This window comes from Equus caballus, chromosome 22, assembly GCF_041296265.1.
Source record: "Equus caballus isolate H_3958 breed thoroughbred chromosome 22, TB-T2T, whole genome shotgun sequence".
NCBI lineage: Eukaryota > Metazoa > Chordata > Mammalia > Perissodactyla > Equidae > Equus > Equus caballus.
In genome coordinates, this window is record NC_091705.1 from 27,588,386 (window position 1) to 27,608,419 (window position 20,034).

Below are 20,034 nucleotides of genomic sequence, written 5' to 3' on the forward strand. Positions count from 1 at the left end.
GTATGAGTTTTTATTTAGCTCCTTTAGGCATACTTTCTTTGAGATTCACTTATGTTGCTGCATATATTAACAATGCATACTTTTATTGCTGAAAAATATTCCATTGTATGGATACACCACAAATTATCCATTCACCTGTTGAAGGACATTTGGGCAGTCACAACAAAAGCTGTATGGGCAGTCATGTACAAGTCTCTGTGGACATATGTTATCTTTGAGTAAATATCCAGGAGTGGAATGGCTAGGTCATAGGATAAATGTATGCTTAAGCACTTCTTAACATCTAAAAAGACATGATCAGTTATTTGAAGTGCTACAGATATATTTGATAAGATAGAAGAAACAACTGGAGTTTTGCAACTGTGAGGCTATAGTTAAGTTTGAAAACTGATCTCAAAAAAGTGGTAGGTGGGAAGTTTTTTAGAATGGAATTGGGAAAATCTGTGAAGTGAGAATTTTGGATGGTGAGTCTTGCTAACAAGGAGTTTTGCTGTGAGGAGTAGCAGATAAAGTTGTGGTATTTGGAAATTGTGAATTGCTCATTTTCAAATGGCTAATTTTATATTTTGTGAATTGTACCTCAATTACATAGAAAAGGAGAATCAAACCATATCCTGTCACCCAGGTCACACCTCAAGCCAATTAAATCAGAATCTCTGTGAGTGGGACCTGGGCATTCACTTTTTAAAAATCTCCCTTGATGATTGCAATATGTAGCCAGCATTGAGGAACAGTGATCTAAAGAGGGTTGGCAAACTTTTTCTGTGAAGGGCCACACAATAAATACTTTCAGCTTTAAGTGCCATAAGGTTGTGTCTTCCCTGTTCAACTCTACCTTTGAAACGTGAAGGCTGCCATAGTCAACATGTAATGAATGAGGATGTTATGTCTCAGTAAAACTTATTTACAACAACAGGCAGTGGGCCAGAGTTTGCCTACCCCTGGTTAAAAGGCTTAGTGATGGAGGAAAGGTTCCAGACCTCTAAGGGGCATGGAAATTGACCTCCCGGGCAGAATCAGACCTGAAACTCTGTTCTATTACCCATTTTAGTTCTCATTGGACATGCTTAATCACTTACTAATAAATATCTCAGTGTTGAACACAAAACGTTAGAATGCCAATACTTAAACTTATATTTAATTCTAGCTGCAAAAGACAAGGAAAAGAATAAAGAGAAGAAATTCAAAGAGTTCGTGAGAGTGAAGCCAAAGAAGAAAAAGAAAAAGAAAAAGAAAACCAAACTTGGTAATTTTTCCCTGGAGTTGTTACACTTGGGTTTCCTTACCATGGGTGGGGAGGGGTTGGTTTCTCCCTGGTCCTGGCCTCTGAGCCTGGAAGGGCCAGCAGGCCTTTACTGGTGCTTGAGGGCTCAGCCTAGTATGGGCTCTGGCAGGGGAGGAGCCCACTCAGCCAGGTGTTTCCAAGCCCGGCTGGCATTTATAAAACCTCCCTCTCTTGATGCACTGGCCACTGTGTCCTGTTACAGGGCAGAGTGCATGAAAGTATCATAATAGGCGAGGATATGCAGATAAACGCCTGTATTTGTTTGCACACATGACTCTTAAACACACATCTCTGAACCCTTTCAAGAAAAGATTCACTTCTTGAAAAGTGTGTGTCTAGCCCCCACAAAAATTTTTAGTTGAATTGCTCCCAAGCCTTTGAGCTGTTTGAACAGCACAGCTGTTGGTTGGATGGGATTGCTTAGGGAATGCTCTCATGGTGTCTGGGGTTGCTAATTCCTTCCTGATCCTGTTCTTCCAGAATGCCCCTGCAGTGAGGAGATCAGTGACACCTCCCAGGAACCTTCCCCACCCAAGGCATTTGTTGTCACCAGGTGTGGGTCCTCACACAAGCCTGGGGTCCATATGAGCCCACAGCTCCATGGCTCGGAATCTGGAAACCACAAAGGGAAAGTGAAAGTATCCGGTAAGGTGGCTCTCTGCTGACTTGATCATTTGTACAGCACTACAGTCTGAGAAGGCTGAATCTATGTTGATATTGTAATCTGCTCCCCAGGCCCTCTGCAAGTATAATCTCTTACATTTTAAAAATAAGAAGTATATCAGGCCGGCGCAGCGGTTAAGTGCGCATGTTCTGCTTCTCGGTGGCCTGGGGTTCACTGGTTCGGATCCCGGGTGTGGATGTGGCACTGCTTGGCATGCCATGCTGTCATAGGCGTCCCACATATAAAGTAGAGCAAGATGGGCACGGATGTTAGCTCAGGGCCAGGCTTCCTCAGCAAAAAAGAGGAGGACTGGCAGTAGTTAGCTCAGGGCTAATCTTCCTCCAAAAAAAAAAAAGAAAAAGTATATCGAATAAAACAAAAGCCATTTCCTACGCCTTCCCTGAACTTCCCTTCTCTGCAACTTTGATCTTAGTTGAATGTCTCTAAGGTACCTCCGCGCCAGTGTGTCTATGATCAGATCCATTACCCTCCATCCCCTTATACACCTGCCCTTCCCATTCATTCCTTGTTGATGGCCTCTGCATTTAACCTGGTTGCTCAGGGAGAATCTGAATCAATCTTGAAGCTTCCCCCTTTCCAGCAACTTATAGGGTGATTGTGAGTTTAAAAGGAGTTAATGAGTATATGGAAAGTACTGTATCAGTGTCTTGTACAGAATAAGTGATCAGTAAAGCTTAGCTGCAATTATAACTAATCAGGCACCAAGACCTAGTGATTCTAGTTCTGATTTATTCCTAGCATTTGCCCCTTCCTCATTCCCCACTGTCTACAAAATTTTAAAGGTGGCTGTGGATACAGACTTGACTGAAAGCCAGGTCCTGGCTGCATGGGATAAGATTGAGGAACACGTTTGAGTCATTAGGGATGATGGTCTGTATGGTTCATGGGGAATTAATTGTAGCTCTTCTGCCAGTGTCAGTCCTCTGTGACCTTGAGCAGCCACTTACCTTAGGCTTCACTCTCAGTAAAATGAGGAAATGCAGTTCAGTTCACCGCCAGGCAGCATACATCATTTGGGCTGTTACTAGATGGCAGGCCCTAGAAAACTGGAGTCCCCCTTTCCCAGCTCTGTGAAAGTTCATAGAGTGGGTCTGTAAGGTCATTTCCACTCCTGACAGTCTAGGGTTTTAAAAATTTTATAGCTATCATTTAAAATAGTGACTATTGTTTTCCCTTTCCTCTCAGAGGAGGATAATCTGAGTGAGTCCTCTTCTGAGAGCTTTCTTTGGAGCGATGAAGAGTATGGCCAAGATGTCGACGTGACCACCAACCCAGACGAGGAAGTCGATGGGGATGACCGCTACGATTTTGAAGTGGTCCGCTGCATCTGTGAGGTCCAGGAGGAAAATGACTTCATGATTCAGGTAGGTAGAGCTGCCAGGAGACAGGTCTAGAGAAACACAAACTGGTCCTTGGAGGGGATTTTGAGAGATAGCAGTTTGAGGCCAGTAAAAATAAGGAGTCCTGTCAGAAGTCCCAGATAGGCGGTATTATCAGCGGCAGATTGAGCTTGGCTTTTTGGTTCAGCTCTGAATCTCAGGCTGGTGTAAATAGCCTATTAACAGAATAAGAGAGGACTTGAAGGATCATTGAGTCTAAACCTCTCATGCTCTGCTTGGGGCAGCTGGGACCCACAAATGGGAAGCGCCTTGCCTGTGGTCACACAGTGAGGAGTTGAACAGCAGGGACCCAAATCTCTGGATGGCAGTTTAACATCATGTGGACCCATACCTTCTCTTCGAGGTAAATTTTCTTTATGGCCCAAAGAAATGGAGGCCAGTTTTATAACTTGTGTTTCTTGTTCTTCATTTTCTGACATTTGTGTCTGTCATCTCCATCTCTGGGATATGCCTGTGGGTTGGGTCTCCCTACTTGCTTGGGGAGACCATCACTGGCCAGCGCCTGCTTGCCTCTGGCCCTTCTCTTACTCTTAATCACAGTTCTGGTGGAGGTAGTTGCTGTCTGGCTGACTCCAGAGGTTGTCATAAATACCCTTCATGTCTGGGCTGGCCAGGGAACATGAGTTTTGTAAGTCATGCTTATATTGGTTAGGGTTCTTTTGGGGATAAATTATAATACTGTTAGGAAAACAGAACGAGTCCTGGCATCTAGGGGTAGAGATGCAGCCAGGCCCTGGAGCCCAGAATTCCATCTTGAGGGGCTTGGTCTACCCCTTTTCCTGCTTTTCCCCGGAGTCCACTTGGTTCTTTTTCTTTGTGCTACAGGCTTGTTTTTATGTTTTTGTATTCAAGAGACTAGCTAGGCTGATGTTAGAATTTCAGTCCCAATTCTAAATTCCTGGAAAAGGAATTGCAGTCTGGTTTAGATCAGATACTAGCCTTTGGAAAGTCACTTGAGGTCAGGGGGCGACGAGGTTCATCATGGTCAAATGCCTGCCCTTGGTCTAGTCATCTGGTCTGGTGGTGGTGGAGGTTGGGAGGTGTGGACAAGGTCACATTGTACAAAAAGGTTGCCTGGGACCTCCCTCTGTTATGATATGGATGGGGTGGGAGTAGGGGTTGTTTCAGAAAAGCGGGTGGCTGTCGACCACCTGGTACTAATCCACATAGTCTGTTGAGCTTATGGGAAAAAGGCCTAGCCTCTTGGCCTGCTGTCTGTGTTAGAATTTTATTTGTTTGTCTTTATAGTGCTACAGGTCAGTGTGGCATTGATTTTTTTGAAATTCACTTTTGGATCTTGACTTAATATACGGTTGGCTTTTATGCCTCTTCTTTGAATTTGTCTTCTTTGTACTCAATAATCTCTCTATTCCTTTGATTTCTGGAAAGATTGAGGCTTTGCCATAGTTTAAACTTTCAGAAGGACCAGAAAATGAGTAGGCCCACTTGCTTTTGTTTTTTATTTCCCAGTGCTGTTTTTTGAAAAAAACACTTTGAAGTAATTATGGGTTCACAGGAGGTTGCAAAGAAATGTACAGGGAAGTCCCATGAACCCCTCCCTCAGACCCGGTTCCGATGTCAACTGCCCACACAACCACAACACAACATCAAAACCAAGAAATTGACATTGGCAAAATCCATAGAGCTTAGTTAGATTTCCCCAGTTATGCATGTGTTCATCTGTGTGTGCATGTAGCTCCATGTAGTTTTGTCACAAGTATAGCCTTATGTAATCACCACCACAATCCATTATTCAAGTGTAGTGTCATCACCAGACTCTAATCATCTTACTCCCTTTATACCACACCTATCTTTTCCTCCCCATCCCTGAACCCTGGAAACCACTAATGTGTTTTCCATCTCTATAATTATGTGCTTTTATGATTGTTGGCTAATGGAATCATGTGGTATGTATCTTTTTGAGAGTGGCTTTTTTTACTCAGTATAATTTCCTTGAGATTCATCCAAGTTGTTCTGTGTTTCGATAGTTCATTCCTTCTTGTTGCTGATGGTACCACAGTAGTGCCCTTTTTATTAATAATCGCAACTGTGTACAGTGGAGTAGTGATTTAAAGTTTCTGGAGTGTTTTCATAAATACCATTTCACCTCCAAGAAGGCTGTCTCCAGTCATTTATTTCTCCCATTTTATAGTTGGGAAAACACAATTACAGAGCCATTAGTGATTTACTTATGGTTGCAGAACTATTAAATAAGTTATCAAGTTATGATCTGAACCCAGAACTCCCAGTCAAGTGCCCTTTCCCTGTACTGCCTTCACTCTGGGATTCGCGTTTACAACTGAGAAGTAAAACCAGAAAATTGGTTTTTGAAACATAATGGCATTATCTAGGCTGGCTGCCCCGCCTCCCCCCTTTACCAATATGTGCGTGTACGCACGCATGTATACACACACCTTAGGTTTAGGGAGTTTTTTCTTTTTGAGTAGCCTTCATGGTAACCTCCGGAAATTCAAGGTGCTTGAATAGTCTCAAGTAGTACCTGATATTTATGACCTTTAGTTTTCTTAGGTCAGTGGTTTTCAAACTTTTTCAGAACCCCTTTTCATTTTGGACTCTTTCACAGAGCCCCAAAATGTATAACAGGTAAAAGCAGTAATTTTGGAAGTTCAAAATGGATAATCTTCACCTTTAAGTTCAGAAATGTGCATGTTTGCCCATTCCCATGAAGTCTGATGTGCAGTCAGGGTTGTGAGTGACAGTTACCAACTTGGAGCACTTCAGTGGCTCAGTTGCTTTTCTTTTTGTGAGACAAGCCTAATGCGTGTGGCCATTGGAGGGGTGACTTTTTCTAAGTAGACTGCTGCTAGTCACTTTGATTAATCAGAGATGGGAAGAAAAGCTGTGTTTCAAGGACAACAGTATGCTGAGCTAGCCTAGCAGTACAGAATTATGTGTAGTCGTGAGCTCTATTGTCTTAACGTTAAGTTTGGAACATGTTTGAATGTGCATTTTTTGTTTCGTTTGATTTTTTAAAATAGTCCCATTTAAAAAAAGACAACCATCGGGGGCTGGCCCCGTGGCCGAGTGGTTAAGTTCGTGCGCTCCGCTGCAGGCGGCCCAGTGTTTCGTTGGTTCAGGTCCTGGGGGCGGACATGGCACTGCTCATCAAACCACGCTGAGGCAGCGTCCTTCATGCCACAACTAGAGGGACCCACAGCTAGGAATATACAACTATGTACCAGGGGGCTTTGGGGAGAAAAAGGAAAAAATAAAATCTTTAAAAAAAAAAAAAAAAGACACCCATCTGTAGAACCTCTGAAGCTCTATGGAATACAATTCGAAAACTGTTGTATAACATGAAAACTATTATTTTTCAATAGAATTTTTTCCTAAGTTTGGCTTTTAAAAGGATGTAGAAGATCGTCAGGTTTTATCCTGTCTTTCTGGGCATGTGCTGAGTTCTGGGCCTTGGAAGCCTGATGTGGTCCTTACTTTCTCATAGTAGTCCTCAGCGGGTGAGTAATGAAGGCCTCTCTTGGCAAGCCTGTTCTGGCTAATCTGTGTACAAGACCTGGTTCTGATCTACCTTAGTACTCATGGGGTGTTTCGGGGGTAGAGCTTGAGGTGCCGTTATGAAGAAACTAAGCTTAGAGCTACTGGGAGGCCGTACCAGCTGTCACATGGCAGAGTCGGGAACCAACTTCCATCTCCTGCTTCGCAGGCTCCACTTGGCCTTCCCCCCAGCTCAGCTCAGCTCAACTTGTGGCTTTCTGTCTGGCATTGTGGGGATGTGAGCTCACTTCAGAACAGCTTGGGTTTTGTTGTAGAAACTTTGCTCTGCTTTTCACTTGAGATAAAAGTGTCCAGCTGGCTTTGAGTTCTATAGGGACAGTTTCTGACTTTCCCTGTCATGAGCAATGCACCTTTTCCACCTAATAACATAGCAGAACTAGAAGGACTTACAACTAGAATATACAACTATGTACTGGGGCTTTGGGGAGAAAAAAAAGGCAGAGGAAGATTGGCAACAAATGTTAGCTCAGGGGGAATCTTTCCCAGAAAAAAAAAGAAATGCAGGGGGCGTGGGCGCTTAGAAAAAAAGAACATTAGGAAACCCATTTGATATTTAAATTATTTTAATTGCTCTAGGGCAGATTTGGGCAAACTTTTTCTTTCAGGACCAGAAAATAAATATTTTAGGCTTTGAGGATGATATGGTCTCTGTTGCAACTACCTAATTCTGCCCCAAGCAGCCGTAGGCAACTTGTAAAATGAATGAGCATGGCTGTGTTCATATAATACTTTATTTACAAAACAGGACCTGAGGTGGATTTGGCCCATGGGCTGTAGTTTGCTGTCCTTGCCCCAGAGCAACAAATGTATATTAGGTACCAAATCCAATGAAAACTATGTAGCAGGGTTTCTTTTTCTCCCTAAAGCTCCAGTTGTATCCTAGTTGTAAATCCTTCTAGTTCTGTGTGGAATGCTGCCACAGCATGGCTTGAGGAACGGTCCGTAGGTCCACGCCCAGGATCTGAACCTGCGAACACCAGGCCGCTGAAGTAGAGCGCGGTATCTTAACCACGTGGCCATGGGGCCAGCCCCCTGTATAACAGTTTTAACAAAAAGCCCATTTTAAAAGTTTTGTTTTAAAATTTAAATTGTTTATTTGCTGTTGGGTAATGCATTCACATAGTTCAGAGTCCAAACAATTCATAAGTATACAGAGAAAAATCTTATCTCCCCCTCAATCCCTCAGTTACCCTTCCCTGGAGGCAACCCTTACCAGCTTCTTGTGTATCATGCCAGAAACATTCTGTGGCTAAACAAGCAATTACAAATATATTCTTCCTATTCTTTTTTGTGTTTGTGTGAGGAAGATTGGCCCTGAGCTGTCTGTTGCCAAGCCTCCTCTTTTTGCTTGAGGAAGATTGTTGCTAACATCTGTCCAATCTTCCTCTATTTTATGTGGGATGCCACCACAGTGTGGGTTGATGAATGGTGCTAGGTCTGCACCCAGGATCTGAACCTGTGAACCCCGGGCCGCCAAAGCAGAGTGCACGAACTCAACCTCTATGCCTCTGGGCTGGCCTCTCCCTATTCTCCCCCACTCCTTTTTTTTGTGGAAGGATACACATAACTAAAAATTTACCATATTTAAGTGTACATGGCATTAAGCGAGTTGGCATTGAGTACATTCACACTGCTGTGCAACCATCTTTTTTCTTAACACAATGTTATCATTTTATATGTGGTATTTTCAATATCTTTTTTTTATTTAACAGCATATATGTTGAAGACCATCCATTTTCAAACATAAAAAAGCTTCCTCATTCCTTTTTATGGCAGCATACTGGATGGATCATCATTTGTTTAACCCTGTTGATGGACATTGTTTCTAATCTTAACAGTGATTTAATGAATACTTTTGTGTAACTATACCTGTGGGACCAAATTTTAGAAGTGGAATTCCTAGGTCAGAGGGTATGTGCATTTATAATTTTGACAAATACCACTATTTGTCAGAGCAGTATTTTATAAACCCTCCCTGGAGGCTGTACCAAAGGTCAGTCCCATCAGCACTCTTGACAGGGACTATCCAACTTCTTCATCTTTGCTCTTCAGATAAATGAGAAAATAGTCTATTGCTATAGCCATTTTGTAATTTATTTTTTAATAAACTTCTTTAAAACTTTATAATTGTAGTATTTGGAAAATGCAGAAAATCACAAAGAGGAAAACAAGAATTACCCAGAGTATTTTTACCCAGGGATAACCACTGTTAATATTTTGGAATACATATATACAAATGCATATATAAATGAAAATCTTGCTCTATAAAGAGTTTTTCATGAGATTAACACTTGTACGATGAAAGTAGTAAATGTTTATTATAAAAGCTTCAGGCAATATGTAAGGGTGTAAAGAATTAATTGATACTTACATGTAATCCCCAAACCTGGAAATACTAATGTGTACGCATATTATCAGTCTGGTTTTATTTCACATTAATTTATATCAATTCAAGTTACTTTACATTAATGTATTCTTTTAATGGTTGATTTGAACATCTTTTTTTTTTTTTTTCTGAGAAGGAGGATTCTCCCTGAGCTAACATCTGTTGCCAATCTTCCTCTTTTAGCTTGAGGAAGATTTGCCCTGAGCTAACATCTGTGCCATCTTCCTCTATTTTGTATGTGGGTTGCTGCCACAGCTTGTCCACCAACAAGTGTTGTAGGTCTGTGCCTGGGACCTGAACCCACACCAGCCCCTCAACACCTTTCTTTCTTTCTTTCTTTTTCTTTTTTGTTTTTGGTGAGTAAGATTCACCCTGAGCTAACATCCATTGCCAATCTTCCTCTTTTTTTTTTGCTTGAGGAAGATTCGCCCTGAGCTAACATCTGTGCCAGTCTTTCTCTATTTTGTATGTGCGATGCTTCCATAGCATGGCTGACGAGTTGAGTAGGTCTGCACCCAGGATCCTAATCTGCAAACCTGCGCTGCTGAAGTGGAGTGCACAGAACTTTAACCACCTGACCACAGGGCTGCACCGCCTGCCCTCCCCCCCACAACATCTTTTTATTTAAGAATTTTGGGGCCAGCCCCATGGCGTAGTGGTTGGGTCCTGTACATTCTTCTTCAGCAGCTCGGGTTTGCAGTTTTGGATCCCAGGCATGGCCCTGCACCACTCATCAGCCATGCTGTGGTGGTGACCCACCTGTAAAGTAGAGGAGGATTGGCACAAATCTTAGCTCAAGGCTAATCTTCCTCAAGCAAAAAAAAAAAAAAAAAAAAAGAATTAGTTTTTCTCCTTTTCCTTTGACCTGTCTGTTCATGACCTTTATCTGTATTTCTGTTGGATGGTTGGTCGTTTTCCTGCTCATTTATGTAGGCTGTCATGGAGGAGGAGGTTCCCCTCTTCTACTACTCTTCTTTTTTTTCCCTCCCCGAAGCCCAGTACATAGTTGTATATGCTAGTTGTAGGTCCTTCTAGTTCTTCTATGTGGGATGCTGCCACAGCATGGCTTGATGAGCAGTGTGCAGGTCTACGCCCAAGATCCGAACTAGTAAACCCTGGGCTGCTGAAGCGGAGTGTGTGAACTTAACCACTACACCACTGGGCTGGCCCCTACCCTTCTTGTATGCTTATGGCTGGACTAATAATAAAAATGACACAAGCCCAGATTAACAGGAGGAAAACCCAGTTTAATATGTATGTATTAGAGATCATAGAAAATGATGCTTGGAGAATGATCAGAGTAGGCAATATATGTATATTTTACACAAAGAAACAATAAATTTGTGAGGAATGACAGGACAAAGACACTTAGGTTTGAGGTACGTAATTAGTGAGGAATTTAAGCAGAGTTTAGGCTTGAGGTAGTAAATTAGCAAGGTTTGTTTCTGCAGGCTTCTCAGCCCTGAATTCCCAGCTCTGGTGATAAGGATGCAGGTGATAAGGGAGAGCCCCTCTCACTGGGCAGATGGATTTCTTGCCTTCAAGGGGAACAGAGAAGAGGGTCAAAAATGCCTTTTGTGTTTTTGCTTCGACTGCTTTTCAAGTAATTTTAATTCAAAATAATCAATATTCCATTGTGGGATATTTTGAGGCGGCCTGCTCTGGGCCCCAACAAGGCTTTTTGTGGATACCTTTTTGTTATCAGCTGTGAGAACAGTTACATATGTTTATACCCACTTTGTCATCTGTCTTTTGACTTGTCTTACAGATTTGTTTTTATGAGGTCAATTGTATCAAACTTTTCTGTAATTGCTTCTGAGATTTGAATAACACCTGTTTCCTCATTGGGATTTGATAAAAGTTTATAAAAGAATTTTCTCATGGTTTCTTCTGGTACTTTTGAGGTTCCATTTATTTTTTAAAAACCTTATAAATATTTGATCCACCTGGAATTTATCCTGCTATAAGGTGGGGGCTGTGGCTACCCAGTTGTCCCAACACTGTGCCCCATCTATTGAAATGCCACCTTATTTACTCTATTTCTGTATGTATTTGGATCTCTTTCTGGATTCTTTTTCCATTGATCCATCTGTCTAAATATTGGCTTGTACAGTTCTATTTTAATTATTGTACCTTTAAAATATTTTAAAAATATCTCATAGGGGTAGTACCCCCTTTTGTTCTTTTTTACAAATTTCTTGGATATTAATTTTAGAATCAGCTTCTATCTAGTTCCAAAGCTATCCGTTTATTATTTTATTGGCACTACATTATTTTTATAAGTTAACCCAAGGAGAAATGACATCCTTATGAGAGTGACTCTTGCTATCCAGGAATAAGGTGCACCTTACCATTGACTGAAGTCTTTGTACCCTTCAAATAGTGTTGTAAAATTTTCTTCATGGTGATCTTGTGTGTTTTATTCTTAGATCTTCTTAGATATTTTATTTTAGATACTTTATTCTTAGTCTTAGATTTATTCTTAGATATTTTTTCTGTTATTCTTGTTCATTTTTCTTTTTCTTTTCTTATTCATTTCTAAATTTAAACTTTTAAAAAACGAATAATGTATGTTAGCCAGACCCACATGAAAAAAGTTACTTTGAAATTTTCAACGTAGCTGTGTTTGATTCAATTTTGATGAATCCTAGTTCTCAAGACACTTACAAAGTCATTGGTGAGAGAGACTTTCATTCTTAATTATTAGTCTGTTTTCTGCTACAAACTGCCTTTGTTGTTGTGTGCCTTTTACTTTCCTTCTGAGCCTTAGTTCCCTCATTGGAAGTTGAAGAATCTGGATCAGATGTTATCTGAAGTCTCTCTTCCAGCTCTGTGGCTGTTGATTCTGACATGATTAGCTTCTTAGAGGGTTTATATCTGCTCATGAAAGCCGTCTTGATGCTGGGGCCTGTCTGCCTCCAGGTAGCTCAGGACTGTCTGAGCTTTGGACTTTTAGTCCCTTGTGGCCAGGCTGGTGGCCCACCCTCAAGATTATGTTGGGAAGCTTACTGCCCACCTTCTAGAGCTCTCCATTTGGTTGAGTGGTTAAAGGTTTAGGGCCCTATTTTGGAATTGCTTGAAGTCTCCTAGTGTCTCCTTTGGCATATGCTTTTCCTCTCCATTCTCTCCTTTGGACCCTTAGCCCTCAGGCTTCCTATCCTCACGCCATCCACCACTTGCCCAATGCTGCCCTCACTTTCTGCTTTTTTCTTTCCTTCTCTGCCTCCTGTCCCTCCTCTTCCATTTCTTTCCCCCTTCCCCCTTCTCCCTTCCCCAGGGAAGGGAGTGGAGACTAGGGGTTAAAAGAACTAGCTTTGGGGCCGGCCCGGTGGCGCAGTGGTTAAGTGTGCACGTTCTGCTTCGGTGGCCTGGGGTTCGCCGATTCGGATCCCAGGTGCGGACATGGCACTGCTTGGCAAGCCATGTTGTGGCAGGCATTCCACATATAAAGTAGAGGAGGCTTGGCAGCAGATGTTAGCTCAGGGCTAATCTTCCTCACACACACACACACACAAAAACCCAAAACAAACAAACAAAATAACTAGCTGTGCAATTAGCCAGGCTTATGTTCAGATCCACCTTTGCCTCTCTTCAGCTGTGTGACCTTTGGTAAGGTTTAGAGAGAATAAACGCAAAGTGCTAGCACATGGTTACTCTGGGAGGCATCAAAGTGAATGAGCTTGCCTAGTAGTAGTAGTATTAGTAGTAGTGGTAGTAATAGGCTCTTAATACATAAAAGCTGTGTGCTGGTCTCTGCAATAGGAGCTTTTATACGTGGCCCATTGATTCCTCACAAACAGCCCCATATGGTCGGTAGGAATAGTATCCTATTTTGCAGATGGGGAAACTGAAGCCCAGGGTGGAGAAGTGACCTATGCAAGGTCACACAGCTAATGAATGTCTGAGCCAGAATTCACACTCAGGTTTTTGTCATTCCAAGTTAACCTTCCTCTAAGAACTTTCCTCTCTCATAAAGTGATCAGAAAAATGAAAGCCTCTAGAAATGGGAGTGATTTTTCTGAGATCAGCACTGTTTAATAGATCTAAGTGTTCTTAGTCTGTGCCGTCCAGTATAGTAGCCACTAGACTCATGTGGCTGTTGAGCACTTAAGATGTGGCTAGTGGGATGAAGGAACTGAGTTTTTAACTTAATTTGTTCGCTTAAATGTAAAGAGCCACAGGTGGCTAGTGGTTGCCGTAGTGGCCAGTGCAGTTCTAGGTGAGTGCTTGCAGCTCAGCTCCTGTGTAAGTCAGCGGGGAGTGCTCTCCCTCCCCTCTCCCTGTACACCCTCCACTGTCCCCTCCCCCAACAGGTGGGTCTTATTTTTGAATGGAAGATACCGTCTGAGTTTAATTTTTATTGCTTCTTTAATTCTAACAGTGTGAAGAGTGCCAGTGCTGGCAGCATGGGGTCTGCATGGGATTACTGGAAGAAAATGTGCCTGAGAAATACACCTGTTATGTTTGCCAAGATCCTCCAGGTAGAGATTTCTGGAGTCAGGGATATTAACAGTATGTAGCTTTTTCCTTAGCACAGCTGGCTGTGAAACAGCCTAAGTGTCTGTGGTCTTGAGACTCATTTCTTCAGCATCGGCTAGACTCTGACTCCTCCTTGCCTTTGTTGCTCACTCGTGTGGTGGCCAGCTGTCCTGAGCTTAGCAATAGGAGAGCATGTGTGAAGAGGTTCACCTAGTGGAAGGCCTGGCCTTGAGCTAGAATTTTTTTTATTGTGGTAAGAATCATCTATCATGAGATCTACCCTCTTAACAAATTTTTTTAAGTGTACAGTACTGTATTGTTTATAAACTGTAAGCACAGTGTTGTACAGCAGACTTCTAGAACTTTTTCTTCTTGTACGACTGAAACTATAAAAACTGTGGAATGCATTACAAATTTGTGTGTCCTCCATGCATAGGGACCATGATAAGCTTCTCTGTATCATTCCTGTTCTAGAATATGTGCTGCCAGAGTGAGCACCTTTTTCTTTTCTTGAGAGTTCACTAGGATATGGGCTCCGTCCTTGGCTTTTTGGGGCTGTTGGAGGGTTAGAAACCTGCCTTTCCTCCGTTGCATCATTGCTGCCTGGAAAGAGATATGCCCTTGAGGGGAAGGGGAAAATGTGGTTGTGAAGAGCTTGTCTGCCACCCAGAACAGTGAATTAATTCCTTGGCAGTATCAGTTAGTTTCATTCTTCCATGGCCACGGGGCTGGCCTATGGCTCTTGGGTGCCCCTTTCCAGAAGTCTCAGGGGTGGATTATAAATCTGTGGTTCTTGTCTTGCTGTCAAAGGAATGGTGACATCTCCCTTCACTACCTGTAAGGTCTCTCCCCTTGGCTCCAGTCCCGTGATCCCCTTACAGAGAGACAATGCTTGAGAGCCTTTGCTTCTGTTATTCGTTTTAGTTTTATGAGGTGGGCCTGGTAGGAGCTCCTATTCCCGTTTTTGCTTATGAGGGAGAAATTAATCCCCAGGGATAAGAATGACTTTCCTAATCTCATAAGGCAAATTGGAATTAGAACTGGCTTGTGGGGCCAAATCTCTTGATTTTGTTGGTTGCATAGGGAGAGGCTGACAACCACAGTTCATTTTCCTGCAGGTAGATCCCCTCGGGGCCTGATGACCTCTGTTGTGACACTGTGTCTCCTTGTGCTAGATTAGTCCATAAATGGAGAGGAATCTGCTTCTGTTTGTCCCTTTATCCTAAGGAAAGAATATGGTCAGAAGATTAGTCTGTGAGTCATAGAATATTATCGAGGGGCAGGCTCTCAGAGACCAGTTTATTCAGCCCTGACATTTGACAGGTGAGCAAATACAGGCCCAGAAGGGACATGTCTGGGCTAAGATCACTTGGCCAGCTAGTGCCAGACAGATGAGAACCAGTGTGTTTGACCTTTGTCTTGTAAAACAAGTTGGTGCTGCTCTGGCCACTCCTGCAGCAGCTGCCTTTGAGATCCCACGCATAATCCTGAGGGCTCCTTAGGGCAGCGTTTAAAATCTCTTTCTGCTACTTTACTGTCTCACTCTTTCCTTTTACTTTTCTGTTTTTACAATCATACACAGTATCTTGATAATTCCTGTGCACTTTCTGAACTTTTACAACTCTGCCAAGACAGTAAATAGGCTTCTCCTTGAATTGAGTTCTCAGTGTCTGTCATATTTATAGACTGTGTTTGACTCTGCAGTGTCTTGGGCCAGAAATTTAACTTAACAGCTTTATTCATTAAAGGTTGCTTAAAAATGTTTTTAATAGAATTGAAGTGTATCCCCACCATGTGTCTTAGTAAAGCCAGAAAGAGTCCAGGGACCTTGATAGGGATTATGTGGGTTATTTCAGGGTTGTTACAAATATGGAGAGGTGAACAGCAGTCTGATTGAAAGCTGTTCCCTGGGCTTTTGGAGCAGGAAACACTGCCAAGTCTCATGTGGTTGTGTTTTCACTCCTTCCTAAGATCCCTGTAATGACTAAGACCACTGAAGCCATCCAGTTCATCTGTCACTGCAACAGATGGGAAACGGAAGTCTAGAGAAGGGAGGGGGCCTGACCATCTATTTAGTTAGGTGATAGGTGACAGTTGGAGGGGGACTTGGGGCTTCTTTCCATTTGATAAATCCATTCAAGATGCCTTTTGCCAGATTCTGGGGATACAACCATGAACAAGGTGGTTCCTGTTCTTCTGGCTCTTACTGGAGTTGGGGCTAGACACAGTTGTCAAAGTCAGTCAAGTAAACATGTTAGATAGGGATGAATGCATTGAGGGGAAAAAGCAACTAGATAAGGAACAACTGGGAGCCCCTGAAGAGGTTCTCTTACCTTGGGAGATAACAAAAGGCTTCTCTGAGGAGGTGGTAAATGTCTAGTCCTGCAGAGGCCTTGGGAGTAGTGCTCCAGACAGAGAGAGTGTTAAAGCAGAGATCCTAAGACCAGAAAGAGCTGGATGTGTACCAGAAGCTGAAAGGAGGCCGCTGTAAGGCTGGGGCAAGAAGGGCAGGAAGGAGCCAGGTTCTGCAGGCCTTATTAGACCGGAGTTAGGGCTTTGGGTTTTCTTAGGTATGCAATAGGAAGTCATTGAAAGATTTGAGTAGGAGAAGGAATGATGTGATTTACATTGAAAGAGGTATCTAGGTTCCCATACCACCTCTGGCCATTCCAGGAAATCAGGCAATTTACAAGCCTTACTCACTACCTTATTGCTAGCACCTAATAAAGAGCCTAGTATATAGTAGGTGCCAAGTAAATGTATATTGGATGAATAAATGAACACACTGAACATACCAATCCATCCTTCCAATAGTTTGTGTGATAACTGTGTGATGATGAAATAGTCTGGGTTTCCTTCAGGCCAAGTATTAACTCTCTCATTGTCACTGCTTTAGGTCAGAGGCCTGGCTTCAAGTACTGGTATGACAAGGAGTGGTTGAGCAGGGGACATATGCATGGTCTGGCATTTTTAGAAGAGAACTACTCCCACCAGAATGCCAAGAAGATTGTAGCCACCCACCAGCTTCTTGGCGATGTGCAGAGAGTGATCGAGGTTCTGCATGGCCTACAGCTCAAGATGAGCATCTTGCAGTAAGTGTGGCACCTGCAGCTTTGGGGATGAGTCTGATTTGGCATGGTGTGAGAGCAGAATAAATTTGAGAAATTAGAAAGCCACAAAATCAATGGTAAGACAGATGAGCTTGAGACCTTTGCTAAAAATTCTCAGTTACATGATAAACATTCTTTTTAAAAAAAAATCAACTGTATTCAGGTATAATTTACATATAATTAAGTTCACCCATTTTAAGTGTCCATTGAGTTGTGACAAATGTATACACCCTTGCAGCCACCACCATAATCAAGATGTGGTATATGTATTTATACTTTAGTTTGTTTTTTGTTATGGTGTAAAGTTCTGAGGGGATTTTTCTTTTTTAAATTGTGGTAAAATATCCATAATATAAAATTTACTATCTCAACCTTTTGGGGTTTTTTGGTGAACAAGATTTGTCCTGAGCTAACATCTGTGCCAGTCTTCCTCTATTTTGTATGTGGGACTCCAACACAGCATGGCTTGGTGAGCGGTGTGTAGGTCCATGACTGGGACCTGAACCTGTGAACCCTGGGCTGCCAAAGTGGAGCATGTGAATTAATCACTACACCACTAGGCTGGCCCCTAGCTTAACCATTTTTGAGTGTGCAGTTCAGTAGTGTTAAGTACATTGACCTTGCTGTGTGCCTAATCTCTAGAACTCTTCTCATCTTGCAAAACTGACACTCTGTACCCATTAAACAACTCCTCTCTGTTTCCTCTCCCCTTAGCCCCTGGCAACCACCATTTTGCTTTTTCTCTATGAATTTGACTACTCTAAGTACCCCATATTAATGGGATCCTACAATATTTGTCTTTCTGTGACTGACTTATTTCACTTAACATACTGTCCTCAAGGTTCATCTGTATTGTAACATGTGTTAGCATTTCTTCCTTTTTAAGGCTGAATAATATTTTTTTGTATGTAATACCATGTTTTGTTTATCCATTCATCCTAAACATTCCTGATTGGTAAACAAAGTAAAATTGAAAGCTACTGGAAGAGATATTGTTGGCAGGCCTGCTCTCCAGCATAGTGGTTCCTTAATAAGTATGTCTCTTGATGATGTGCTCTCATGCAGAAAAATTTTAGGCCTTTTGGAGCTGGACTGTGGGCTTTTAATGGGCAGAAGTTTGAGGAGTGACATTGAGCATGAATTTCCTTCTGTGATTGCATTCTATGTGTCAGATGACCTAAGTTCATGTAAGCTGAGAAAGACTTTGGCTGTTATTGGGGTCTGTTGGCTTTTATAACCTATCCCCACTTTACCAAAGAGGGCAGTTGGGGCCTTGAGTGGGGCAGCTACTCTCCCATGGTTTCTAGGGGTAGAGCCAGGTCTTGAAATCCAGTCCTGGCTCCTATCAAGTACTTATTGTAACCTTTCTAACTGCCTCTTCTCAGTGGTTCCATGAATTTTCTTTTGGTATTAGCACAGTCTATGGCAAGGATAGCTTCTCTTCTGTAAAAATCTCTCCTTAAGTTCTCCCATGAGCCTGCCCATAGGATGCCATTTTAGTTAAGTCATCGGTAATGACAAACCAGTGCCAGAAGTGAGTTAGACGTGACAGGCCACTCCCTGACATGGTTTTCTTTGTGTTGATTAGTCCTGGAAGCCTCTTGGCATCAGGCAGGGTAGAGTGTCAGAGTCCTGGGAAGGCAGAATTGGGGTCTGCTTTCTCTTGCCTTCTGGTGCACAAAGGCCTGTCTTCAAGTACTGGCATGATGAGGAGTGGTTGAGCAGGGCATATTCAGCAAGAGTACCTTTTAATTTGAGTAAAAGCTAAGCTGCTATAACAAAGACTCAAAAGATAAAGGCTAAAACAAAATGGAATTTTATTTCTCACATAAACAGTGGTCCGGGGGTAGGCAGGGGTCCAAGCCATGTAGGTGGCCTTTCTCCAGGATTCTGTCTGTGGACTTAGGGGCTTGGGTTCCTTCTGTCTCATTGCTCTGGAATTCCGTTGGGGTTACCCTCATCTGCATGGTCAACGCAGTCTCACCTGTACCTCAACTCTGTGCCAGCTCCCAGGTGGGAGAATAGAGAAAAAGGGAAGAGCAAGCAGTTTCGTGAATACACCTAAGTTGAGGGGAGGCTAGCCATGTGCTCAGGTGTGAGGGTGCAGGTGGGTATAAGAGAAAGGGAGGATAGTTGCTGGGGGCATCAGCTGACATTGCCGCAGACTCTGTTGAGGTTAACTGAATCAAGTGCCAGCCTTGGGTAGGATGTCAGAGATAAGCCATTCGCTCACATTTTATAAAATCAGAAAGCTTTACCCCGTATATACTGAATGAGTTTCTTAACGAGATGCCAGAAGTTGACTTAAGTAGGTAGAAGATGGTCCGTGGGAACGCCTGGGAAACCTCAGGTGATGCTCCTGACTGTAAACTTTTCTGTTTCTTCTCGTTTGAGGATTCGATCAGATGGTGTTCTCTTTCTTCTTACTGAAATGCCAGTGCTCCTGGCCCTATCCAGTATTCTGGAAACTTGTACCTTCTGAATACCTGTTTTAGATCCTTTGTCTTTATAGCAGTGACTTTGTACTGGAATTAAATCTGACTTCTAGCAGTTCAGAAGGTATAGGGAGATCTTGTTAGTCATTATATATGGAGAAAAGGTCCTGGCATAGGGGGAGGTGGTCCCAGTATGTCTGTGTACACATGGGTAGCCTCTTGCTGTCACAGGCTCTAGGATCTTCATTTGCAGAAATATTGTTCTTAAGTGGCCTGATGGATTTATTTTCAAAGGCAAACAAAACTGGGAGTAAGTAACTTCAGAGCATCTATTGTCATTTAAAAAGTAGCATACATGTCTTATACATACTTTCTTCATGATTGACAGGGCTTACAAGGGAAGGCCAGGGTCATCTTTGTCTGGAGTAGTAGCCGGGACTTCAGATCTTAGCTGGGAGGGCAAAAATTGTAGGAGGGAGGACAAAAAGACTTTTCTGATTTTCATGCAAGAGGAGGTCCATACTATGGCTTATATGCTCCATGTTAACAGATTTCAGACTATTGTAGACTTGAAAGTTAACAATGACTCCATTTCCCCTGATGCAGTTATGATTTCAGAGGTGTGTCTGGGGTCTTGGATTCCTGGTATAGGCTGTGATACCCTGCTGGAGATGGCCCAGGACCCAGGCTGCCTTGATGCTCATTGTTTCCTTCTCCAGT

General features: G+C 42.6%; 1 protein-coding gene, 1 long non-coding RNA gene and 1 other non-coding gene across 5 annotated transcripts in view; 1 reads left to right on the forward strand and 2 right to left on the reverse strand.

The window, feature by feature from the left end:
- PHF20 (PHD finger protein 20) overlaps positions 1 to 20,034 on the forward strand; it is a 143,767-nt gene that overhangs the window by 112,618 nt on the left and 11,115 nt on the right. For all 3 annotated transcript variants that reach the window (XM_023626473.2, XM_070247600.1, XM_023626474.2), the window contains 5 exons: positions 1,148 to 1,246; positions 1,766 to 1,930; positions 3,156 to 3,334; positions 13,672 to 13,771; positions 16,666 to 16,861. In XM_023626473.2, coding sequence (XP_023482241.1) covers positions 1,148 to 1,246; positions 1,766 to 1,930; positions 3,156 to 3,334; positions 13,672 to 13,771; positions 16,666 to 16,861 — 739 coding nt within the window. The remainder of the gene's footprint in view (positions 1 to 1,147; positions 1,247 to 1,765; positions 1,931 to 3,155; positions 3,335 to 13,671; positions 13,772 to 16,665; positions 16,862 to 20,034) is intronic.
- Positions 1 to 20,034, reverse strand: part of LOC138920198 (uncharacterized) — a 51,893-nt gene that overhangs the window by 25,329 nt on the left and 6,530 nt on the right. The gene's annotated exons all lie outside the window — the stretch shown is intronic.
- On the reverse strand, positions 14,161 to 14,267 carry LOC111770068 (U6 spliceosomal RNA). Its single transcript, XR_002803012.1, has one exon. It is a non-coding gene; the product is annotated as a U6 spliceosomal RNA (small nuclear RNA).